The sequence below is a fragment of the Phyllobates terribilis genome, unplaced genomic scaffold (assembly GCF_046119375.1).
Source record: "Phyllobates terribilis strain yellow unplaced genomic scaffold, ASM4611937v1 Scaffold_3__8_contigs__length_932513732, whole genome shotgun sequence".
NCBI classification, from domain to species: domain Eukaryota; kingdom Metazoa; phylum Chordata; class Amphibia; order Anura; family Dendrobatidae; genus Phyllobates; species Phyllobates terribilis.
The window spans coordinates 626,235,752-626,263,174 of record NW_027362763.1 but is presented as its reverse complement, the minus strand read 5'-3'; the positions used below and the strand labels follow the sequence as shown (position 1 = coordinate 626,263,174).

Here is a 27,423-nt window from a genome sequence, read left to right as displayed (position 1 = left end):
CGAGTATCACCTGATGTGTACAAAAATATTGAATGTTAGTGAATGTTACCACATTTTGGATACGAACTCTACAAAGGAATTTTCCCTAGAGCTGGACCAACTGGCTGGTGAGGCTCTACGTGATGGTATTCTGAGTAAACAGGAGTGGGATTTTATCAGCCCAAACCGTCCAGTGATGGCAATAGCTTACCGAAGGTGCACAAAGGTCTGAGACCACTCAAAGGATGCACAATTGTATCTGGTGTCAACAACTCAACTCAAAATCTGGGAGTATACCTTGACAAGATGCTCAGACCTTTTGTGACGAGCCTTAACTCGTTTATTGGCAACACCAACGGCCTTCTTCGTAGATAGGGAAAGCCGTCGCGGAGTGGGGGCGCCAATTGCGCAGGTTCTAGGGTGCCAACCTCCACTGACAAGTAGGGACTTTTTTCGCTAGTATATTACTAGGGACAGATATACCCTGCTATCTACCTTCTTTTCTCCTCAACTCTCTATTAAGTTAAGTAATTTTTACTTCCCATGCTTTTTCATCTAATTTTCCACTTTTCTCCCTCACTATAGGTGTGGTCCTTGCCAATTCTTGCCGCTGTTATCCCCTGTAGGCGTGCTTCTCTTTGGGAAGTTTGTGCTCTTTAAGACTGTGCCAAGTGGCCACTGACTCTTATGGACCTGTGGAGTTTTTTTAGCCATAAACCACTGGGGTATTTTGTAGCGTTGTTTAAATTTACTTCGCCGCATTTGGTATGCAGCCGGAGTTGGGTCCCGTGTTGTTTTTGGATGGACATACCTCCTGGCCGGAGTGAAGTTGGGTACCAGCTGTCAGGTCCCACCCACAGCATTGTGTGGTTATTCCCACAGGTTGTGTTCACTCGCCATATTTACGTCACCAGGTCTGCGTCTGAGCGTGTCGCATGACGCGTGCACCGGATGTGACGTTTGCGCGTCACGGCCGGCACTTGCGTTCCACATACCGGATGTAACTTTACCGGAAGTGACGCGTCCGCGCGATTAGCGCGGCAGATATAAAAATGATTGCAAGTCTATCTGGAAATGGCACTGCCTATGGGATAGGTTTGGCGACGGACACCAGGATCACACTGAGTGAGATGACACCCCTTTCTCCCCTGATGAGTTACTGAGGTCTTGATGCCCCATTACAGGGAGCTGTCATAAGGGAAAAAGCGAGAACCGACTCTGTACAAGGTGAGGTTGTTCCATAAGTATGTTTGAAGTGTGAACGGCCAAAATAATTATGGAGTATCTGTTAAGGTTCATCAGCACTGGGACATTCTCTTGACAGCCCCATAAGTCCCTGCCATTATTCTTGGTTATGACACAGGTGGGTTATATTTGGGTAATATACCATTAAAATCCTGTATATAATGAGTTTCTAATTAATGTGGTCATGTATTACCACTGGCAGGTGTTTACCTGATTTTAGGTCCTAGTGACTTTTTTTGTATCTCTAATTTTACCTATCTTATTTATTAAAGGTTATGTTTTAACCTCTTGCACCACTTTATTCGCTTTATATCTGTTCTGATTGTGTGGTTACCCTATTTAAACCCAATTGCTGTATTTTACAAACCCCCCCTTTCCACAAATTTCCACCAACTCCAAGAACCCCTTCACACCGTCACAGCGAGCATCGCTTGACACCTCAACGATGCGAGTCACCCCACCAACAATAGCGCCCTCTCACTACCTTCCTGAATCCTCAGAGTGCAAAGGTCAATCCTGACCGCATCTAAATGGACGCCATCAGTCCTCCAAAAACTCCCTTCTCTCGCTTCAAAATCCGTATGCCTAACCGCTACCCCACCATTTCTTGCTACAAAACTACCCACCTGCCTATTAACTTTAATTCTTACCCTATTAATCTATCGAATGATCTAGCACCCCGCCAAACCTTCATAGGAACAATGTCAGACCAAACTATCCCCAAATTTGAATAAGATAGGCACAATCGTAAAATGTGATGGCGTATATCTCTAATTTAATCCCGGCATGGGCAGACGCCAAGGTCGTTACCACCCACATGAAGCACCAACACTTCTGGGTAACGAGCCCAACGGTGAAATTCCGTTAGCACCTGGCGCCAGCTCATGCCACGAATACTCAGCCACCTAACCACCACGTCATTCCTATCGCAACCCATTTGCCTCTCCTCCCTGCGCACATCTGCCCTGATCGCCCCCCAATACACATACGAATGCCCCAGGATCCAAACCAAACGTGGGCGACCTAATAAAATTGAAAAAAGAATACGTTATAAGAAAATGCAAACTTCACATGACCCAAACTCCTCCTCTGCTTATATTAACTTCGGGCTTACATAAAGCTTGTACCTTTCTGAGTCCCACCTCCCAATCCTCTGAATATTCTCCCCAGAAAGCCCCCTCGACTCTGCATCTGTTGCATCGGTTTCCTAGTGAAACTGGCATCAATCCAACATTTTGGCCAACCCCAAACGCATCGTTGGCCATTGAAGTATGCATGGAAGTCTGTACTGATGTAATTATGCGGAGCAGTAACCTCAGCCGTGGCCGCCGCCTATCGCCAAGAGAAAACTCGCCCCATCGGAATGATTCGGCAAGCAAAGTTAAGCTTTCCAAGTAGTGATTGAAGTTCCTTTAATCTGATCTTTTTAACCTGAGCTGCCCTGTGCACCTCGCCCCGAAATGCTGACACCTTCTCTTCCGGCAACCTACATTCCATCAAAACTGTATAGATAGTAATATCTAAAAAACTCAGGCACGTCGCGGGACCCTCGGTCTTCTCTCGCGCCAACGGAACCCCAAAATGCTGAAAAAGCCACTCAATAGTCCTCAGTAATACCTGACAAACTGGTGAACCCAGAGGCCCAATACATAAAAAATCATCCAAATAGTGGACAACTGAAAGAATATTAGAAACATCATGAACCGCCCACTTTAAAAAGGAACTAAAAGTTTCAAACAACGCACAAGACAATGACCACTCCATAGGCAAACACCTATAGACAAAATACTCGCCCTCCCAGAAACAGGCCAACAAACGTAAACTCACAAACCTATGTCTTTTTGAACCCAGTGCGATGAGCCTCCCCGATTGCATCTAAATAACAAAATAAGTCCGAACAATTGTCAGGCGCCTTTTCCCCAATTACGCTTGCCAAAATCGCAAATGCCTGCAACCAGTTTGTTAAAGTCTGCGGAATTAACCACCACCTTCTCTTCTCCTCCTCCTCTCCTCCTCCTCCTTCTTACTCTCATCCTTCTTCTTCCCCTTACCCAGGTTAATTTCTCCAAAGGTAGTAGCGAGAATATCTCGACGTACTCATCCTTCCAGATTTTTTCCTTCACGTCCTTTTTCAAATGTGCCCCCAGCGTTCCTTTGAAACATACATACACTTCGCCCTATCGTCCAGCAAAATCCTGTCCCCTTCCTTCTCCTTCTCTGTTTGAACAGATGCGGACGCCGTGGGAGTGTTACGTACTAGGCCCGCCACCGCATCAGCTCCCTGAGCCGCGAGACCAGTGACCCCCCAACGTACCTGTTGTTCACATCCAAACACCTTACCAAATTCCTTACCTCACCTAACAACTGCCCCTGCTGATCAGACTCCCTATTTTCAAAATCCCCTGTGCCCCCCCTAATACCACCATCTAAATACCCCCGTGTTGTATCAGTCAGCATCCTATTCACTGCCCCCGACAAGGCTATGCTAGGAAAAGACAAACAAGACATGGAACCATACTCCCCAAGCTGCGTCGGCCCTGGGAACACACCAGCTGTCAATCCTAAATCCCGTCGATCCCGATCCCTCTAACCGTCCATACCACTGACCGTCGCTTCTCGATCTGGCATCAATCTTTGTAGGTTACCTATGGCTGGCACGACAACTGCTGACCGAACCGACCGCTGTGCTCCATCTTCATCCTCATCGGCACGCTGGTGAACTCCATCATCATCCTCCAAAGACCCCAACCCTCCTGGGCTGGGTCCCATGGGGTTAATCTGATGTTGAAAGCCAGCAGGCACTTCAGTGGACACCCCACCTGAAGGCCCCACTGCCATAGTTTTGGAGCCTGCAGCACTAGAGGCCGGAGGACTGATCCTGTGTTCAGAAGCAGGACCAGGCTCCGCTCCTGCCAGTCTCAGCCGCCGGGTAGGATTCCTCCCTGTCCTGGACCTGCGGCCGTGTGCCGCCTGTCCCGGCCAAGAGGGTCCCTAGAGGAGCTCCTGTGGCGCCGCTGAGACCGGGGAACCATTTCCGGGGAGAGCCGCTTCAGAGGGCGGGTTCTCCGCGAACTCCGCGCTTCTGTCTCACCGCCAACATCAGAGGTCCCGAGGATCTCTTGCAGCCTGGATCGCACTCTGGCACCATCGCTCCCGCTGATAGCAGCACGGAGCTGCTCAAAGAACTGGTCACCCTCAGCCATCGGGAATAAGAGCTGGTATCACTATGTGATCACCTAAAGCTGTGCTACTGTGACCAAAAGTGTCCCCCCCTTCCTGACCCTACAAAGCTGAGTCATGGCACACTCTACCCATGGCTTTGCTAGGTCTCCGTTTACCCCTTTAATGAAATGCTGGAACACCGCAGGTGCATTGGTCAGACCGAAAGGCATAACCAGACTCTCAAAATGCCCTTCAGGGGTATTGAACACTGTTTTCCATTCATCCCCCTCTATGATTCTAATTAGATTGTAGGCTCCCCTTAAATCCAACTTGGAGAATACCTTAGCTCCCACAACCTGGCTGAACAAATCTGGAATCAGAGGAAGATGGTATGGATCTCGGATGGTAGTTTGATTTAATTCCCGGAAATCTAAACAAGGATGTAGGCCGCCTGCTTTCTTCTTCACAAAGAAGAACCCTGCCACCACGGGTGAAGATAATGGTCTGACCTGTCCCTTCTCCAGACTCTCCGCAATGAAATCCTTCACGGCTTGTCTCTCAGGGCCAGAAAGATTATACAGTCTGGACTTCGATAGTTTAGCTCCGGGGGTCAGGTTAATAGGACAGTTATAAGCACGATGAGGAGGAAAATCCTGACACCCCCTCTCAGAAAATAGGTCCTCAAAACCAGACAGAAAAGCAGGTAATATTTCCATAGAGACAGTAGCAAGGGGAAAAAAACTTAGCATCAACAATGCTGACTACAGCACCACGGTCAACAAACACAAAAATGTTCTCGGTTTGGCTCTCTAGCATCAACTCTGCTGTCAGGACAAACCGGGAACTGCAGGGTGACGATAAATGCACCATTTGCTTATCTAACTCCAGACTACCAAGGGTTAAACGTGTTTCCTTTTGCTTAAGCATCAAAGTACAGGCTCCAATAAAATGTCCCTTTTTTCCACAAAAAAACCACACGCTTTTTTTTGCAAATCTCTGGGGAAATTTACGATGCAGATGCACCCCCTAACTGCATGGTTTCTTCCACCTCCTCCAGTACTGGTTCACTGCCAGACCGCTCCCCCGGCAAAGGGGCATAACAAAAAGGCCCCGGAGAAGGTGGTCTCTTACCCACATATCCCAAAGCCGTCTATCAACACGTATGGCCAATGACATAGCAGCCTCAAAGGACTCAGGGGTTTCATTCACTGCCAAAGCATCTTTAAATTTTTCAGTAAGGCCTTGACAAAATTTACTTCTAAGAGCTGGGTCATTCCAGTTGCCCATCTTCGGAATTCGGAGTTGTATGTCTCCACTGACTGATTCCCCTGATGAAGGTGACGCAACCTGGACTCGGTCTCCAAGAAGATTCGGTCAGTGTCATCATAAATGAGGGCTAGGGCCCCAAAAAAAACCTCCACAGACTGGAGACAGACCGAACTCTGTGGCAAAGAGAATGCCCAGGATTGAGGATCTCCTTGCAGCAGTGAGATCACAATTCCCACTCGTTCCTCATTTTGGAGGAGTAAGGATGAAGTTTAAAATACAGTCTGCAAGCTTCCTTAAACACAAAAAAAACTTGTCCCTACCTCCTGAATACCTGTCCGGGAGGTCAACCTTGGGTTCAAGCTGGACCAGCCTACCTGCAGAGACCCCAACATTAGCGACCTGTAGCCGCTGTTGCTGCTGCTTAACCTCATGGCTGAGGTCAGTCACCTCCAGAGACAGACAGTGCAACTGCTCTGCCAGCTCTCAAAGTCTGAAAAAAACACACAAATAAAACCACGTGTCAGTTTTTTTTTCTAAATATGCCTGGTCGGTGATAATGTCACACACAATGTGGGAAAGACTAAGTGCAACACGAAGGGATGATGAGAAGGAAACCCAGACACTAGAGAAAGGGGAGTGGAGACCCCTAGGCACATTTAATATCACCCTGCCTACTATACCGTCCCTATATTGGTTCCACACCAATCGCCGAACAGGAAACCTAAGCCCTGTATTTCCCTAGAGCTAGGCCCTGTATGGGGAAGGGGGGGGTTGAGCACTGGTCAGTCCCCACTACAAACTAAAGGCCACAAGGGAGACAAACAAAAGGGGATCACTTAGCTTGAGCAGACACCAGAGGAGATACACCAACAGTCTTCCAATGGCACCAGTGAGGGAGCTGCTAGTACTCCAGCCAGAATCAAGAAACATAGAAATATCACCGGCGAGTCCCTAAAGCAGACTGAGCAGTTTTAAACATCCAGACCAGGGTGTGTCAATTAGAGCAGAAAGGAGGTAGCCACTGGGTCCTAGAAGCAGATGGATTTAGAAGGCGTCTGCAATGCCAAACGATGTGTCCTTCTGCAGTCAGCTGTCTGTTACATCTGACATACCTGTGACATCTACAACCTCATCGTCATCCTATCTGTTCTCTCACTCCTCGCCCTGAGAGTCACCCTCCTCCTCTTCCTGCCCCGACAGCACAGTACAGTCTGCGTGCACCTCAGTATCACCAAATTAATCATCTTTCCATCATCTCAATTCAAGCCCCATCAACTGACCTATCCATCAAAGTCAATGGCTACCCGCTCTCCCCAGTCACGCAAGATTGACTCTGATCTCTTTCAAACCTGAGATCCAAGCCCTTTCCACTTCCTGCTAACTCCAACTCCAAAATATCTCCCGGATATGCACATTCCTCAACCATGAATCAGCAAAAACACTAGTGCACGTCTTCATCATCTTCTGCCTTGACTACTGCAACCTCCTGCTCTGTAGCCTCCCTTCTAACACTCTCCCTCCCCTGAATCTACCCTAAACTCTGCTGGCCGACTAACCACATGTCACCCCGCCATTCCCCAACTTTTCCTCTCTGTCAATCCCTGCGCTGGCTTCCAGTTGCCAAGAAACTCCAGTTGAAAATCCTAATTTTGGCATAAAAAGCCATCTAAAACCTGTCTCCTCCATACATCTGTGACCTAGTCTCCTGGTACTTACCTGCGCGCAACCTCCGATCCTCACAAGATCTCCTTCTCTACTTTGCTCTTATCTCCTCTTTTACAATCGCATACAAGGTTTGTCCCGTACATCTCCCATACCCTTGAACTCTCTACCCCAACACATCAGACTCTTGCCTACCTTGGAAACCTTGAAAAGGAACCTGAAGACCCACCTCTTCTGACAAGTGTACAACCTGCAGTAACCCTCTCTCCACAATACTACTGTATGACCAGCTCTACCCTCACCTACTGTATTCTCACCCATGCCTTGTAGATTTTGTGAGCCCTCACGGGCAGGGTCTTCTCTCCTCCTGTACCAGTCGGTGACCCCTTTTCACATGTAAAACGCCATGCATTAAATGGCCTTTTAATAATAAATAATAATAATTACAGGTGCTTCTCACAAAATTAGAATATCATCAGAAAGTTAATTTATTTCAGTTCTTCAATACAAAAAGTGAAACTCATATATTATGTAGCATCATTACAAACAGAGTGACCTATTTCAAGTGTTTATTTCTGTTAATATTGATGATTATGGCTTACAGCCAATGAAAATACAAAAGTCATTATCTCAGTAAATTAGAATAATTAACAAAAAACACCAGCAGAGGCTTCCTAAGCATTAAAAAGGTCCCTTAGTGTGTTTTAGTAGGCTCCACAATCATGGGGAAGACTACTGACTTGACAGATGTTCAGAAGGCAGTCATTAATACACTCCAAAAGGAGGGTAAGCTCCAAAAGGTTATTGTTAAAGTAGCTGGCTGTTCACAGAATGCTGTATCCAAGCATATTGATGGAAAGTTGAATGGACGGAAAAAGTGTGGTAGAAAAAGGTGCACAAGCAACCGGGATAACCGCAGCCTTGAAAGGATTGTTAAGAAAACGTCATTCAAAAATTTGGGATTCACAAGGAGTGGACTGCTGCTGGAGTCATTGCTTCTAGAGCCACCACACACAGACGTATCCAGGACATGGGCTACAAGTGTCGCATTCCTTGTGTCAAGCCACTCATGACCAATAGACAATGCCAGAAAAGTCTTACCTGGGCCAAGGAGAAAAAGACCTGGACTGTTGCTCAGTGGTCCAAGGTGTTGTTTTCAGATGAAAGTAAATTTTGCATTTCATTTTAAAAATATTTAGATTTGAGAGTCCTCAGTGGTTGATACCATCTTTTTATTTAGCCACTAAAAAGTAACAAGTTGCAAGCTTTCGAGACTACTCAGGTCTCTTCATCAGGCATAGTATAACAGGGTTTTGTGTTATACTATGCCTGATGAAGATGCCAGCTTTCAAGACTACTCAGGTAACATATTACCAACTGAGGACTCTCAAATCTAAATATTTTTCTATCTACTGGCTAATACGGTACAAAAATATACATTTTCCCTGCATTTCATTTGGAAATCAAGGTCCCAGAGTCTGGAGAAAGAGTGGAGAAGCCCACAATCCAAGCTGATTGAGGTCTATTGTGAAGTTTCCACAATCAGTGATGGTTTGGGGAGCCATGTCATCTGCTGGTGTAGGTCCACTGTGTTTTATCAAGACCAAAGTCAGCGCAGCCGTCTGCCAGGAAATTTTACAGCACTTCATGCTTCCCACTACCGACAAGCTTTTTGGAGATGGAAATTTCATTCTCCAGCAGGACTTGGCACCTGTCCACACTGCCAAAAGTACCAATACCTGGTTTAAAAACAACAGTATCACTGTGCTTGCTTGGCCAGCAAACTTGCCTGACCTTAACCCCATAGAGAATCTATTAGGTATTGTCAAGAGGAAGATGAGACACCAGACCCAACAATGCAGACGAGCTGAAGGCTGCTATGAAAGTAGCCTGGGCTTCCATAACACCTCAGCAGTGCCACAGGCTGATCACCTCCATGCCATGCCGCATTGATGTAGTAATTGATGCAAAAGGAACCCCGACCAAGTATTGAGTGCATTTACTGAACATACATTTCAGTAGGCCAACATTTCGAATTTTAAAATCATTTTTTAAGCTGTTGTTATAAAGTATTCTAATTTACTGAGATAATGATTGCTGTGTTTTCATTGGCTGTAAGCCATAATCATCAAGATTAACTGAAAAACACTTGAAATAGATCACTCTGTTTGTAATGACTATATAATATGAGTTTCACTTTTTGTATTGAAGAACTGAAATTAACTTTTTGATGATATTCTAATTTAGTGAGAAGCACCTGTATACTATTTGTACTATGGGTCAATTGATGCCACTTTTCCTGGTGTCTGCCCTCAATTTGACTTGTTTTGGCAACTTTTGGGCCCCTTTGAAGGTGTTATGTATGCATTTGGTTTTACCTCCCATTGAATGCAATGGGATTCGGATATGATCGACGAACTATTCGGCAAATTGTTCAAAGAACATCGGGAAATTTGCAGATCTGAAACAGATCGAACCTTGAGAGGTTCGCTCATCTCTAATTGTTATCCCTTCTGCATACTCCTCTTCCTCTGGAACCACCACCTGCTCACACTATTCAAAGTGTGCTTCAGCATGTAGAGGACTTGAATAGTGATGCTGATCATCATCAGTGCTAACTATCTTAGTAGCCATTTTGAAACTGTGCAGAAGGGTGCAGAGGTCCATTCTCTGTGCCCATTTCGCAAGCGTGATTTGCACCACATCCATACTGCATTGGCCCAGGCATACTGCACCAGAGCTCATTGCAGCTGCCACAGTCGCTGCAACATGTGCAGGTTGGAATTCTACTGTGTCGGCACATCACATATCAACCGGTTAGCCGGTAGGCCAAAAGATCTCTGTAGTGATGCAAGTCGATTGTCACGGACGTGGAGAGATTGGAGGGGCGTGACTAAGCGAGCACCACACTGATCACTTGAGCCTCTGATAGTGAGGTTAGACTTGGCTCCTGATGAACGCCAGGTGCCACTCCAGGACAGACCAATGGCCGCACAGCAGCTGGACCCAGTAGGACAGACTGGATGGAGCAACAGGCTGAGTTTGCATCAGAGTACAGGAGACAGTTTTCACCAGAGTGCAGCAGGCAGGATTTGCACTAGAGTGCAGCAGGCAGGATTTGCACTAGAGTGCAGCAGGCAGGATTTGCACTAGAGTGCAGCAGGCAGGATTTGCACTAGAGTGCAGCAGGCAGGATTTGCACTAGAGTGCAGCAGGCAGGATTTGCACTAGAGTGCAGCAGGCAGGATTTGCACTAGAGTGCAGCAGGCAGGATTTGCACTAGAGTGCAGCAGGCAGGATTTTCACTAGAGTGCAGCAGGCAGGATTTTCACTAGAGTGCAGCAGGCAGGATTTGCACTAGAGTGCAGCAGGCAGGATCTGCACCAGAGTGCAGCAAGGACTGATACGCAACCTTAACAACTTAGACTGCAGAACAGGAAGGTTGCTCAGGCACCTCCCCAATGGGGAGGAAGCAATATATACATAATGGCGAAATAGCAAGTGCACGCACTGGCCCTTTAAGAGGACGGGAGCGCACACGTTCCCCAAGGACATGGCTGGAAGCCCTGCTAGAAGCAGACAGAGCATGGGGAAAGGAAGCACCGACCGCAGCACGGGTTAGTGAAGTGACACGCCGGACACCTGTCTATCCGAGCAGGGAGTCCCGGCGTGGTGCTAACAGTACGCCCCCCCCCCCTTTATGCCCCCTCCTCTTCAGGCCATCGAGGAAGTTCCAGAGGAGAAGCTGAGCATGAATGATGTTTTTAGGCTCCCAGGGTCTCTTTTCGGGACCAAATCCCCTCCAGTCGACAAGGAAGAAGGGCTTCTCTCTCACTTTCTTCATGGCCAAGATGTTCTCCACCTCAAAAACATCATCCGAGGTGGTTGACTTGGGCGTGGTACTGAGATCCTTGAAGAAGGGGCTTAGGATGACCAGCTTCAGCAGAGATACGTGAAAAGAATTCAGAATCCGTAATGAAGGAGGCAACTTAAGTTTTTAGGAGACCTCGTTGATCCGCTTCAGCATTTCGAAAGCTCCGATAAAACGAGGGCCCACCTTGTAAGAGGGAACCTTCAGCCGGACGTACCTGGACGAGAGCCATACCTTGTCGCCAGGACAAAAGCACAGAGGCTCCTTTTGTCTGCATGTCTCTTCATACGGGCGGAGGATGCTTCTAGAGTGGCTTTGGTGTCCTCCCACAACTTTACAAAATTCTTGGAGAGGACATCTGCCGCAGGAACATTAGAAGGAACCGTCACCGGGAAGGGAACCTCGGGTTGCCGACCGTACAAAATGTAGAAAGGAGACTCTCCCGAGGTTTTGCCAACATGATTGTTGTACAAGAACTCAGCCCAGGGAAGTAATTTCACCCAATCATTATGTGGGCATTGATGAAGTGTCGCAGGTAGTTGCCCAGGACCTGGTTGACACGCTCAACTTGCCCATTGGACTGAGGGTAATAGGCCGAGGAGAAATCCAAGACGATATCCATATGTTTACAGAAATCTTGCCAGAATCTGGAAGTGAACTGCGAACCTCGATCGGACACAATGTGACGAGGAAATCCGTGCAGGCGGACAATATGTTTGATGAAGCTGGCAGACAGAAGAGCAGACAACGGGGTAAAATGTGCCATTTTGGAGAAGCGATCCACGACTACCCAGATGACAGTGCAAACCTCAGATATTGGCAAATCTGTTATGAAGTCCATTGCTATGTGCTGCCATGGACCAGATTGCATGGGTAACGACAGGAGAGAACCGATAGGAAGTCATCTGGGGACTTTATTGTGGGCAAAAATCGGATAGGCAGCCACGTAAGCATAGATCTCCCTCCTCATGGATGGCCACCAGTAGTGGTGAGAAATCAATTGCAGCGTCTACCTTTGTCCCACGTGACCAGCCACCTTGGACGAGTGGCCCAATGACAGCCACAAGGGTTTTTCCTGGGGGATTTTGCGACCGGCTGACTGGAGCAACAGTAACCATCTTGAACGGTTTGATGATAAATTGAGGATCCTCCTCTTGGTCCCTGACAGAAATGAGCGAGAGAGGGCATCATCTCTGACATTTTGTCACCAGACCTGAAATGTAATAAAAAGTTAAAGCGGACAAAAAACAAAGACCGGCTGGCGTGGATTAAGTCTCTGGTCGGACTGGAGATACGCCAGGTTCTTATGGTTCGTGTAGATGACCACTGGATAGACTGCGCCCTCCAGCAGGTATCGCCACTCCTCCAAAGCTGTCTTAATGGCGAGTAACTCCCGGTCACCGATGGAGTAGTTATGCTCTGGAGCAGAGAAGGCCTTAGAGAAGAAACCGCAGGACACTCGGCGACTCAAGGAAGATTTTTGAGTGAGCACAGCTCCAGCCCCTAACGAGGATGCGTCGACCTCTAGGAAGAACTGTTTGTTCGAATCCGGACGATGCAGAACGGTAGTGGTGGAGAAGGACCGTTTAAGAGAGCGGAAGGCTTCCTCAGCCTCAGAGGACCAGTTCTTTGGATCGGCTCCTTTTCGGGTAATGTCGGAGATAGGAACGATTAGAGTGGAGAAGTGAGGAATGAATTGTCGATAATAGTTAGCAAAGCCAAGGAATCTCTGGATTGATTTGACTCCAACGGGCAGCGACCATTTAAGGATGGAAGAGACTTTCTTAGAATCCATCCTGAGTCCGGTATCTGAGATAATGTAACCCAAGAAGGGAAGGGGGACAGTTCAAAAACGCATTTCTCATACTTGGCGTAGAGTCAATTCTCCCTAAGACACTGAAGAACTTGCCGAACTGTTCATCTGTGGTATGCCAGATCTGGGGAAAATACCAAAATATCATCCTGATACACAACAATGCAGGAATAAAGCAGGTCCCGGAAGATAAAATTGACGAACTTTTGGAAAACTGCAAGTGCATTACTGAGACCGAAGGGCATCACTCGGTATTCTTAATGTCCGTCCCTGGTATTGAAGGCCGTCTTCCACTCGTCTCTCCGGCGAATGCGGATTAGATTGTAGGCGCCTCTTAAATCTAATTTGGTGAAGATCCTGGTACCTCTCAAACGGTCAAACAACTCAGGGATCAGTGGGATAGGGTATTTATTTTTCACCGTGATCTGGTTAAGACCCCGATAGTCTATACTGGGTCGGAGTGATCCATCTTTCTTTTTAACGAAGAAAAACCTGGCCCCAGCAGGAGAGGAGGACTTCTGAGTGAACCCCCTAGCCAAATTCTCCTGAATGTAGTCCGACATAGCTTGAGTCTCAGCTGGGGACAGAGGGTAAATTCAGCCTCTAGGGGTTGTAGATCTGGGAATCTCCCATCGGCAGATGTTATTGGCAGAGGGTTTTGGAGCAGATGAACTGTGATTTGGAAATGATCTACTACAGTCTGGAGGATAAAATTCCCTGCTGCCCCGGAATCCAAATATGCTGTCTCAATAAACTGGGATTCACCGGTTGTCACGGCCACAGTAAGGGCCACGGGTAGAGAGATGTCTTTTCCCTCTAGGCAGGCCTGTCCTACTGACCCTAGATGCTGGAGTTTCTCCGGCTTCACCAGACAGGCTCGAATGGAGTGACCCATGTCTCCACAATACAGGCATTGGCCTTAGCGCAGCGATCCCTCTGTCGCTGACTGGTGAGGGCAAAGAGGCCGACCTGCATGGGTTCGGATGAGACCTCAACAGGGGAGGGCGAATGAACAAGCGGCCTTTGAAAGGACCGAGCCAAGTGCCGCAGTCGGCTTTCACGTGCCACTTCATGGGCACGCTCTTGGAAACGAAGGTCTATACAGATGGCTAGGGAGATCAGGTCGTCGAAGGTAGTTGGTAGGTCTCGACCGGCTTGCTCATCCTTAATGTTTCCTGAAAGCTCCTCCCTGAATGTCGTCACCAAAGCTTCGTTATTCCATCCGAGTTCGGACGCCAGAGTGCGACAGCATACTGCATATTGTCCCACAGATGAATTGGACTGACCTAAATGGAGAAGAGCAGAAGCTGAAGAGGTGGTTCGCCCGGGTTCATGAAATGCTTTGCAAAAAGCCTCCAAGAATGCTGGCAAATTAGAGATGATCGAGTCCTCTCTCTCCCATAATGGGTTTAACCATGCCAGGGCCTCGCTGAGTTTGCACGAGAGTGCAGCAGGCAGGATCTGCACGAGAGTGCAGCAGGCAGGATCTGCACGAGAGTGCAGCAGGCAGGATCTGCACCAGAGTGCAGCAAGGACTGGTATGTAACCTTAACAATTTAGAGTGCAGAACAGGAAGGTTGCTCAGGCACCTCCCCAGTGGGGAGGAAGCAATATTTACATAATGCCCCACAGCCATTGACTGGGGAGGAAATAGCAAGTGCATGCGCTGGCCCTTTAAGAGGGCGGGAGCGCACACGCACGTGCCCTATGGGCATGGCTGGAAGCCCTGCTAGAAGTAGGCAGAGCATGGGGAAGGGAAACGTCGACAGCAGTGCGGGTGACTGAAGTGACACACCTGAGACCCTGCCTTTCAGAGCAGGGATCTGGCATGGTGCTAACATCGATGACCTGTGGGGTGCAAACGGCGGAAGTGAGCACACAGCGACAGTGGTTTCTGCAGCATCACATCCAGGCCGGGATAGTGGTGTAGAAATTGCTGTACCACCAGGTTGAGGATGTGAGCCATGCAATGCACGTGTGTGAAGTTGCCCTGGCATTTGGCCGCCACCAGGTTCACACCGCTATCGCACACGGTCTTCCTTGGCTCCAGGTTAATTGGAGACAGCCATTGCTCAAAATCAGCCTGGATAGCTGTCAACAACTCTTGAGCTGTGTGACTGTGATCTCCAAAGCATATTAATTTAAGTACTATTGCATTGTTGGAACGAGTGTCCTCCATTAAGGGTGTAGTTGGAGGCCCTGGAGGAGGTGGAGGAGACAGAAGTAGTGGAGGAAGTGTTAGAAAGAGAGGTTTGTCCCATGAGCCTTGGGGATTCCAATACTTGACACCTTGGTGTGTAGTGGTTTAGTTCACCATCCCTTGGTATATGTAGTGGTTTACTTCTGTTACCCTTGGTATTTAGTAGTTTAGTTCTACAATCCCTGTTGCCGACTGATCAAAAAAAGAAAATTGCAGTGCCGACTTAATAAAATTATTACAATATTTTATTAATCATAGAAATACATGCAGTACAAAAGTTTGGACACACCTTCAAATTTAAAGAGTTTTCTGTATTTTCATGACTTTGAAAATTGTACATTCACACTGAAGGCATCAAAACTATGAATTAACACATGTGGAATTATATACTTAACAAAAAAGTGTGAAACAACTGAAAATATGTCATATTCTAGGTTCTTCAAAGTAGCCACCTTTTGCTTTGATGACTGATTTGCACACTCTTGGCATTCTCTTGATAAGATTCAAGAGGTAGTCACCGGAAATGGTTTTCACTTCACAGGTGTTCCCTGTCAAGTTTAATAAGTGGGATTTCTTGCGTTATAAATGGGGTTGGGACCATCAGTTGTGTTGTGCAGAAGTCCGGTGGATACACAGCTGATAGGCTGTTAGAATTTGTATTATGGCAAGGAAAAAGCAGCTAAGTAAAGAAAAACGAGTGCCCATCATTACTTTAAGAAATGAAGGTCAGTCAGTCCGAAAAATTGGGCAAACTTTGAATGTGTCCCCAAGTGCAGTTGCAAAAACCATCAAGCGCTACAAAGAAACTGGCCCACATGAGGACCGCCCCAGGAAAGGAAGACCAAGAGTCACCTCTGCTTCTGAGGATAAGTTTATCCGAGTCACCAGCCTCAGAAATCGCAGGTTAACAGCAGCTCAGATTAGAGACCAGGTCAATGCCACACAGAGTTCTAGCAGCAGACACATCTCTACAACAACTGTTAAGAGGAGACTTTGTGCAGCAGGCCTTCATGGTAAAATAGCTGCTAGGAAACCACTGCTAAGGACAGGCAACAAGCAGAAGAGACTTGTTTAGGCTAAAGAACACAAGGAATGGACATTAGACCAGTGGAAATCTGTGCTTTGGTCTGATGAGTCCAAATTTGAGATCTTTGGTTCCAACCATCGAGTCTTTGTGCGATGCAGAAAAGGTGAACGGATGGACTCTACATGCCTGGTTCTCACCATGAAGCATGGAGGAGGAGGTATGATGGTGTGGGGGTGCTTTGCTGGTGACACTGTTGGGGATTTATTCAAAATTGAAGGCATACTGAACCAGCATGGCTACCACAGCATCTCGCAGCGGCATGCTATTCCATCCGGTTTGTGCTTAGTTGGACCATCATTTATTTTTCAACAGTACAATGACCCAAACACACTTCCAGGCTGTGTAAGGGCTATTTGACCAAGAATGAGAGTGATAGGGTGCTACGCCAAATGACCTGGCCTCCACAGTCACCAGACCTGAACCCAGCATCTCTGGGAACTCCTTCAAGATTGTTGGAAGACCATTTCCAGTGACTACCTCTTGAAGCTCATCAAGAGAATGCCAAGAGTGTGCAAAGCAGTCATCAAAGCAAAAGGTGGCTACTTTGAAGAATCTAGAATATAAGACATATTTTCAGTTGCTTCACACATTTTTGTTAAGTATATAATTCCACATGTGTTAATTCATAGTTTTGATGCCTTCAGTGTGAATGTGCAATTTTCAAAGTCATGAAAATACAGAAAAATCTTTAAATGAGAAGGTGTGTCTAAACTTTTGGTCTGTACTGTATATAAATACACAATACATATAATGCAGGTAGATAAAGAGAAAACAAAATCACCTAGGGAAGTATGGGATATTGTGATGAAACGGCACAAACCCCAATAGTATATAGATTCCTATTTCAGGGAGTATATATGTCACTCAAAAAATTAATTAAATAGCTTGTGCAACAACAAAAAAATTATATTAATGGTTTTATACAAATAGGGCTAACTGTCATAATAACATCATACCAATTTAATGCTAATAAAGTGCAAAGTAGTCACCACTTACCCGTCGAAATATAGACGCAAGTGGGGGTACCCAGTTTGATACCCTCATTTGAAGAAGCGAACGCGAAACACGTGTCGGGGCAGTACCCTGGGAACACCGCACTTGCGTCTATATTTCGATGGGTAAGTGGTGACTACTTTGCACTTTATTAGCATTAAATGGGCATGATGTTATTATGACAGTTAGCCCATTTGTTTAAAACCATTAATATATATAATTTTTTTTTGTTGCACAAGCACTGTAATTAATTTTCCTGAGTGACATATATACTCCCTGAAATAGGAAACTATACACTACTGGGGTTTGTGCAGTTTCATCACAATATACCATACTTACCTTTGGTTCCCTAGGTGATTTTGTTTTCTCTTTATCTACCTGCATTATATGTATTTATTTCTATGATTAATAAAATATTGTAATTATTTTATGAACTCCAATTTTCTTTTTTTGATTAGTATGCCATAGGAGTTTCTTCAGTAATTCATCCATAATGACAAACATATGATTGATATAATGATATTACCATGATGATTGTGCTTAAACATTATTTGGTCAGTAGTGTTCCTGTGAACCTTCTAATATTAAATCCATGTTGCCTTGTAGTTTAGTTCTCCATTTTCTGATGTATAGTGGTTTAGTTCTCCAACCATAGGTATTTAGTAGTTTAGTTCTCCAACCCCTGTTGTCTAGTAGTTTAGTTATCCATCTTCTGTTGTGTAGTGGTTTTGTTCTCCAACCCTAGGTGTTTAGTAGTATAGTTCTCCAACCCCTGATGTTTCATAGTTTAGTTATCCATCTTCTAGTGTGTAGTGGTTTAGTTCTCCATCTCCAAGTGCCCTGGAAGCCTTGGGGATTCAAAGACTTGTTGAGCAGCTCATTCCCCACCTGCGCCTACAGCCACCAGAGTCACCCAGTGCCCAGTCACCGAGATGTAAAGTCCCTGGCCATGCTTGCTCATCCAGGTGTCAATGGTGAAATGTACCCAGTCAAATATAGATTTTTTTCAAGGAACGGGTGATGTTGTCTGCGACATGCTGGTGTAGCACAGGCACAGCTTTCTTAGAACGTAATGGCAACTGGGCAACTGGTACTGGGGGACTACGACAGCCATCACCTTTCGGAATCCTTCTGTATCCACTAGGCAGAAAGGCAGCATTCCGTGGCCAACAGATTGGAGATGGTGAAGTTCAAGCTCTTAGCTTTTGCATGTGTTAGGAGGAAACAGTCTTTTATGTGACTACAACTGTGGGACCGAGGGCTGGCTGCTGTGCTTAGAGAGGGTGGAGTAGGGTGAACACAACAAACTGCTGGACTGTGAATGAGGTGCAAGCAGAGATGTTATGGTGGATTGAGAAAGATGAGGTGTGAAAGTCAAAAGTTGTGAAGGGGTTAAACATACTTGGCTGAAATCATACAGCCAGTTTCTTATACATGCTGTCTGGGTATTGGGCAGCATTCAGGTTCCTTTTTAAGGGTTAACAATATGTTTTTTAATTAAAATTTCTATTTTTATTAGTAACAATAACAGTGTTGCCCTTTCAACAACATACATCCAAATGTATAGTTTTTCACTGATTGTCATTGTTTGTGTTTCTTAGGAATCGGGGCTCTGTAAAGCAGACACATGCCGATTTGATAGTGGGATGTGATGGAGCCTTCTCATCTGTAAGAAAACAATTCCTGAAAAAAATACGTTTCAATTACAGCCATGTATATATTCCACATGGATACAAGGAATTGACAATTCCTCCTAAAAATGGAGAGGTATGTTTTAAAATACGAAAGAGTTAATAGGTTTTAAACTAATCTTAAAGGTTTATTCTCAGCTTTGCATGTTATTACCTCTCCACAAAATAGGTGATAACTTGCTGATCGTTGGAACCCCCACATATCTGTAGAGCGAGGAACGAAAGGAGTGCCACTGCTCCATTCATTGTCTAATAGTGGGTGACCCTGTGGCAGGTGCTTAATTCTGGAAAGTAGGAGGAGAAAGCTTCCAATCTGTAATGTGAACATCTTGTTGTTATTCAACTAGTGTTGCTAAAGCAAGAGTAGCTTAGAGTTAGATGTAATAATGATTTAATTTTTTACAGTATTCCACCTAACAGATAAAATCTTTTGTGTTTTAAGACTACAGACTTTTCCAAACACAGCAATACCAAATATGTTTTTGTTTTTTTTCATGGGAGAGGGGGCGATTTGAAGCAGGGTATCATAGTTGTACCAATGTGGTAGACACTGGTGCCTTGGCACCAACAGTGTATTGGGCAAGCTCAGCTCCTTATTTCACTCGATATACCCTTGCCCAACATGTGAAACTTTAATAAGTGGCAAGCATCATATGTCAGTAAGGGATTAAAAACTCTTACAGATGGAGTTAACAACATATCTTATCTTGCTACACATATACAATACCATGCAAAAGATTTACACAGGTGTGGAAAAATACTGCAAAGTAAGAATGCTACAGAATCTCTTCATACATATCTCAGCTGTTGCAGAACCTCAGACTGCACACATAAGCTGCTGCTGAACCTCATATGCACACAAACCATCTGCTGCAGAACCTCATAATACACACCTCAACTATTGGAGACCCTCCTAATGTGCAACTCAGCTACTAGAGAATCTCATAATACACACCTCAGCTGCTGCAGAACCTTATAATATCCTGTACCAAGAGTCTAGTACAGATTGATGACACTGCATGATTGTTCGCTCATATACCCCCTTCCCATCTGTGCACTGTGTACTGTTCCCTTCATTTAATTTCTACCAATCACTTTTGAAGAACTCTGAATAGATGTTCATATTCATCAATGTGGCATTCTGATCTTTTCATCTGCAGTTAATAGCTTCCCAATTCTATGCTGTGTAATATATATTCAGTGCTTATTTAGACTGCACTCCAGCTGACAGGACCTGTGGACCCGTCATGCCATGCTGATGGCATCCTCACAGGTAGTGATGGGAAAACCCGAACACTAAAGTTTGCGGTCCATACCAAACACCTTCTATTCGAGCATGGTCTCCGAACACGGATATCCTTAGGAAGTCCATGTTACTGTTCGGATCCGGGTGTTTCCTGTGCTGTCAATAGCATGACTCCATACTGGGGATGCCAAAAGGGGGAGGAGGCCCAAAAGAGGTGGGGCTTCCAAGGTTCAAAGAGGCAAGGTAGGTAATGCCAAAGGTCCCTATGAGTTATATCATATGCTGGAAATGCAAGGCCCAGGCCATATAGCTGCCAGTTGTCCCCTGACTCCCGAGCAAATGGACTGCAGCCTGGGATGCCGCTGTTCATACATTGCGTATTCGGCCTGCAGTGTGAACTGTCCACCCAGCGAGGGGCCACAAGCTTGTTTCGTGAAGGTAAATGGTTGGCAGGTTGCTGGACTGCTAGAGTCTGGTGACCCTTGTGAGTGCCACATTTCCTTTCCAACTGATCCCAGGGAAGAAGGTTGGCATCCGCTGCATTCATGGTGATGCTAAAGACTATCTGGTGGCCAGAGTGAACTTTGAAATGGCCCACAGTACTGAGTCCCACGAGATCGGTGTCGTCCAGGACAGGTCCAAACTCCTTGCAGATGCTGTCCTTGGTGGGATTTGAACCAAGGACCCTAGCGCTGCAAGGCTGCAGTGCTAACCACTGAGACACCGTATTGGCCTATTTTATTATTTCTTTGTCCTTATACACAAGTCATGACCCTGGAAAGAATGTTTAACATTTTTTCCAGGAAAATCCATTTTGGCTTAATTTTTGTATGTTTTATTGTCAGTCCATAAAAGTGGCGTAATGCTCTAACAACATTGTTCACAGATATGCTATTGGTCAGCGACCAACTGTGAATAGGTTTGAACACACAACTGCCATACTTTAAATGGAGTTTAATATTTGACACGCTCCCAAAAATTTCAGGATTATTATGGCAGTAATATGGGATCACGTCTGATGACCACAGTTTCAGGCAGTCGCCTAATAGGATGGTATTTGTCAGCGACCAAGTGTGAACAGTTTCAACAAAACACAGCTGGCTGACTTTAAAAAGAGTGTGATATTTGTCAAGCTCCACAAAATGTCTGTATTATTATCGCAGTAATATGGGATCACGTGTGATCATGCAAAAGTTTCTCTGCTGCCACAATGTAGTAATGCGAATAGAATAAAAAAATCTGGCTCTATTCTGTTAACAAGCAAATGGAGTAGTAAATTGGTGTACTCTGTATTGCTTTTTAAGCAAATAATCAGGATTAAGAGCAAAAAAATATGTAGGGCTATGGATATCTGTAATAGCAGCAGACAGAAATGGACCCTTTTGTGCTGTATACACTGTCCACAAACCTTGCCTGCCTAACTCCTGCTATGAACAGTAATATATTCAGCTGGATTAGTCCTCAGAATGGACTGTTAGTTCAGATGGATGTTGTGGAATACCTATATCTAACTAATAAACCGCCAATTCTGTCCCTCACTCAGCAGTACCTCTCCCTACTCTGCCTGTTTCCGGGGTACACTGTGACGAGCATATGGCCAGATCTAATATAAACCTGATTACGCTATGCGGCCAGCCAATCACTGTAATGCCACAAACAACATGACTATAGCGTTATAGTGCGTGGCAAAGCGCACCAAACATGCGGGGCGGGGACCTGAGCTCCTGCCTGAGCATCCCGGAAATACTCGAGCAGCGCCGAGCATGTCGAGAAGTGAGATGCTCGGCCGAGTACTGAGCAGTGACGAGCACGCTCACTCATCACTAGAACACACCCCAGTGAAAACTATCTAATAACATCCACTTGAACTTGAAAGGGTTGTCCACCTTTTTTTTTCTTACTTAAATTCATGCAATTGCAGCTAAAAAAAACATTTTTACAATTGGATTTAATGAAAAATGTTGCGTTGTTTGACACCTGTATCCCCTGTATTATACTGCCTAAAGTGTTAACAGGATTGGCCACATTATCTTTGTGATCAGATGTGTTGAAGACATGATTTTGTGGCACTTACTATAGGTATGACAGGTTCTACATTTACTCCTGTAACTGCAGCTTCCCTCATGGATTGCTCAGCTCTCCAGTCCATAACATGTCTGCTGGTGGAGGAGCATATCCAGACCTGTCCATCAGCCTTGTCCAACAGAATAGCTGTTTTCTCATGTGAGGTTTTCAGTTGGACAAAATATAATATTGAGTGGCACAAAATCATGTCCCCAACACATCAGATCAAATAAAGATACATGAAAACACTAAGAAAACAGAATTTTAAAGGTTTTAACAATAAAATATACCAACGATATTAAATACATACAATTCATAAGAAAGTACAAAATTACAATAAATGACATGTGCAAGGAGACGACAATCTATAGTATAAATAGCAGCAAGGGCGCAGGTAAACTAGGTAATACAATTGAACCTAGTGAAAAAAAGTGAAAAATTGGCTATAGGAAAGAGTATAAGTCGAGAAAATGCTCAGAGGCTGCACAGTGTCCTATAACCCAGTGGTGAGACAATTACTCAGGGCAAAGAAGCTCACAATTTCTCAGCAGTGATCTGAAATAATTTATAGCACAAGAATGGATAACAAAAATCCCAAACAAATGCTCAATAGTTTACCTTAAAATAAATTAGCGCCTGGTAGATAGCAAGAAGACAAGTGCCGCTTGCGTGTCCGGCTTAAAAGCCTTGAAAATGGGTCAATGGAAACATTTGGTCACCCTGCATGGTTACTACCTTGTAGCACCCCGTTTTCAAAGTATCACAGCTTGTAAACTATTTTTGCAGCCAGCCAAGAATCTTTCAATTCTTGTTTGAGGGATTTTCATCCATTCTTCCTTGAAACATTCTTCCAGTACTGTGAGCTTCTTGGGTAGTCTTGTATACCCTGCTATTTTGAGGTCTAGCCACAGATTTTCAAATCAGGGAATGTGAGGGCCTTTGTAAAACCCTCTGCTTGCACCTTTTGAGGTATTCTATTGTAACGGGTCTGGGAGGTGGAACCTCTGAGCTACTATACAAAGGGGCAGTCCTTGTAAGGAAGCGGGTGGCTCCCAGGGAAGGCGGGCAGGTAGACACGGCAAGTGACAGGAACAGTCTCTGGGTAGGAGGGCAGGTGGTCACGGCAAGTGATGGGGAAAGTCTCTTGACAGGCGGGTGGTCACGGCAAGTGACAGCAGGGTAAGAGTCTCTAGACAGGCAGGTGGTCACGGCAAGTGACGGCAGAGCCTCCAGTTAGGCTAGCTGGCGGGTAGCAGGTGAGCGCTCCCAGGTGAGCGGGTAAGAGTCTCTCGGCTGGCTGGCAGGAGGTCTCAGGTAGGTATCAGGCAGGTGCCTCCTGATCCGCAGGCGGACTGGTCCATAGACAGACTGGCGGATGTTGGTAGACACTGTCGGACGGCAGGGAATGCAGGCAGGTAGACAGAGCTGGAAAACAGACTGGCAATGGGACCTGAGGGCTGAAGCAGAGGTGAAAGGCTTTGCAACAACTTTGCTCGGGCACCTCCATTTTGGGGGAGGTGCCTTATATATGGGAGCTTTACCGGCAATTGGCCGGGGACTCCTTAGGACGGCGCGCGCGGCCCCTTTAAGAGAGAGGGAGCGCGCGCGCCCTAAGCACAGTGCCCGAGAAGCAGCGAGCGCTGCCAGCAGCGCGGGAAGAGGACGCCGAGGACGGAGCAGGGAGGTGAGGGGAACGGCGTCTCTGCCTAGCAGGAGGCAGGGACGTTGACGCTACAGTACCCCCCCCCTTTAGGCCCCCCCTTTTTTAGGACGGAGAGAAATTTATCAAGGATGAGCGGGGCATGGATGTTCTCCCGGGGTTCCCACGTTCTCTCCTCAGGACCAAACCCCTTCCAATCCACTAGAAAAAAGGTCTTTCCTCTTACCCTTTTGGTGGCTAGAATGCTCTCTACCTCAAACTCGTCTTCAGCGGAAACCGGAGCAGGAGGCGTACCTGTAGACTTGGAAAAAGAGTTAAGTACCACAGGTTTGAGGAGAGATACATGGAAGGAGTTAGGGATCCGCAAGTTGGCCGGGAGTTTCAATTTATAGGCCACCGGGTTGATTTGTTTGATAACTTCCAGTGGGCCGATGAACCGAGGCCCTAATTTGTAGGAAGGAATCTTGAGCCGGACATATTTGGACGAGAGCCAGACTTTATCTCCAGGACGGAATTGGGGCGGATCCAGACGTCTTTTGTCAGCCTGTTTCTTCATCCGCTCGGAGGACAGAAGAAGTGCGGATCTGGTACTTTCCCAAATGGAGGAGAATTCGCTAACGAGATTCCGCGGCCGGATTATCCACCGAGGCGGAGACGGAAAACGGGATCCGAGGATGTTGACCGTAGACAATAAAGAACGGGGATTTGGAGGAAGACTCGCTCTCATGATTATTATAGGAAAATTCGTCCCACGGTAAAAGATCCACCCAGTCGGAATGGTGGCATTAATAAAGTGCCGGAGGTAACTGGTTAAGATTTGGTTGATCCGCTCTACTTGACCATTGGACTGTGGGTGATAAGCAGAGGAGATGTCCAAGTTGACCCCCAGCAGTTTACACATGGCTCTCCAGAAGCGAGAGGTGAACTGAACTCCTCGGTCGGATACGATGTGGAGAGGGAGACCATGAAGACGGAAAATATGATGGAAAAAGTCTTTAGCCAATTCAGATGCAGACGGAAGACCCGGCAGGGGAATGAAGTGAGCCATCTTAGAGAAGCGGTCAGCGACCACCCAAATGACCGTACAACCAGCAGAGACAGGGAGATCCGTTATAAAGTCCATGGCTATATGCTGCCACGGGGCAGCAGGTATGGGAAGAGGCAGAAGGCAACCGGCTGGCAGATGTCTAGGAACCTTGTGGCGGGCGCAGGACGCACAGGCTGAGACAAAGTCTATTACGTCCTTGTGCAGGGTAGGCCACCAGTAATGCCGGGTAATAAGCTGGAGGGTCTTTTTCTGGCCAGCATGGCCAGCTAGCTTAGACAAATGTCCCCAGTGTAGGACTTTCTCACGATCAGGCACTGTTACGAACGTCTTACCGGATGGAAGACGATTTAGATCCACGGGAGCCACCAGCATTACCTTGGCGGGGTCGATGATGTGCTTTGGCTCCTCCTCTAGATCGGAGAGCAAAAAGGATCGGGACAAGGCATCAGCTTTGATATTTTTGTCTGCCGGGCGAAAATGAAGAATGAAATCAAAGCGGGCGAAGAACAAGGACCACCGGGCTTGGCGCGGGTTAAGTCTTTGGGCACTCTGGAGATAAGCCAAGTTTTTGTGATCCGTGTAGATAATTACCGGGTGAACAGCCCCCTCGAGCAGGTAACGCCACTCCTCCAGTGCCAACTTAATGGCTAACAATTCTCGGTCTCCTATAGAATAATTGCGCTCAGATGAGGAGAAGAGTTTGGAGAAGAAGCTGCAGGTTACCATTCTTCCGGATGACGACTTCTGGGTGAGCACCGCTCCGGCTCCGGAGGAGGAAGCGTCTACTTCTAAGAAGAATTGTTTGTTGCTGTCCGGACGGTGCAGCACAGGAGCGGAGGAGAAAGCTTGTTTCAAAGACAGGAAGACCTCCTCTGCCTCGGGCGGCCATTCTTTGGGATTAGCGCCCTTACGGGTGAGCGCAGAGATAGGGGCAGTCCGGGAAGAGAAGTGCGGAATGAAGAGGCGGTAGTAGTTGGCGAAGCCCAGGAACCTCTGGATAGCCTTCAACCCCTCCGGTCGGGGCCACTTCTGGATGGCAGAAAGTTTCTCAGGATCCATTCGTAGACCGGTCTGAGAGATGATGTAGCCCAGAAATGGAAGCGAGGTCTGCTCAAAGAGGCACTTCTCAAATTTTGCGTAGAGGTGGTTTTGCCTGAGCTTGAGCAGGACCTGACGAACGTCCCTCCGGTGTGTAGGGAGATCCGGAGAGAAGACCAAGATGTCGTCCAGGTATACCACCACGCAGGAGTAGAGAAGGTCACGGAAGATATCATTGACCTACTCTTGAAAGACGGCGGGAGCATTACAGAGACTGAAGGGCATTACGAGGTATTCATACCGGCCGTCCCGGGTGTTGAATGCCATCTTCCATTCATCCCCCTGACGGATACGAACCAGGTTATAGGCCCCATGGAGATCCAGCTTGGTGAAGATTCGATCACCCCTCAGACGGTCAAATAATTCAGGAATTAGCGGAAGGGAGTATTTATTCTTCACCGTGATCTGGTTAAGGCCTCTATAGTCTATGCAGGGACGGAGTGAGCCGTCCTTCTTTTTAACGAAGAAGAAGCCTGCTCCCGCTGGGGAGGTAGATTTACGGATAAATCCCCGGGCCAGGTTCTCCTCGACATATTCAGACATGGACCGGGTCTCAGCAGTGGACAAAGGGTAGATACGCCCTCGGGGCGGAGTAGCGCCAGGTACCAAGTCGATAGGGCAATCGTATGGTCTATGAGGAGGTAATGTCTCTGATTACTTTTTATTAAAGACATCAGCATAAGAGCAATAGGGTACTGGCAGGCCGGGTAGATTGGCTGGGGGAGGAGAAGGACGGGCAGGACGAACAGGAACTAAACAAGTCTTATGGCAGTCCTGTCCCCAGCGAAGGACTTCTCCGGTCTGCCAATCAAGCACGGGAGCATGTCTCTGGAGCCAAGGTAGGCCAAGCAAAAGAGCATGAGAGAGTCCAGGTAGAACATGGAAGAAGATGCTCTCAGAGTGCAGCATTCCCACCTGCAGAGTAATGGGTTCGGTGATGAGTTGAATGGGATGCGGTAAGAGACCACCGTCCACGGAGGCGACAAATAAGGGTTCGGCCAGAGGTTTGGTGGGAATGCGGTATTTCTCTACCAGGGACTGGGAAATGAGATTTCCGGCAGCTCCAGAATCAAGTTGAGCTAGTTCAAAGTAACGGTTCTCCCCGCAGATGATAGAGACCGACAGCATCAGAGACGGAGAGGGTTTATTCTTGTCTAGGACGACCTCTCTGAGCGATCCTAGACACAGGTGTTTCCCGACCTCTCTGGGCAGGAACAGATCCGGTGCTCCTTACTGCCACAGTAGAAGCAGCTCCCCTCGGCACGGCGTGAATCTTGACGGGTTTTGACCATCTTGGTCTGGTCGACCTGCATTGGCTTAGGTGAGTGCGCCTGG

At 46.7% G+C, this 27,423-nt stretch overlaps 1 protein-coding gene across 3 annotated transcripts in view; it reads left to right on the top strand.

Moving 5' to 3' along the window:
• KMO (kynurenine 3-monooxygenase) overlaps positions 1 to 27,423 on the top strand; it is a 1,041,428-nt gene that overhangs the window by 535,031 nt on the left and 478,974 nt on the right. For all 3 annotated transcript variants that reach the window (XM_073673271.1, XM_073673270.1, XM_073673272.1), the window contains one exon: positions 18,883 to 19,048. In XM_073673271.1, coding sequence (XP_073529372.1) covers positions 18,883 to 19,048 — 166 coding nt within the window. The remainder of the gene's footprint in view (positions 1 to 18,882; positions 19,049 to 27,423) is intronic.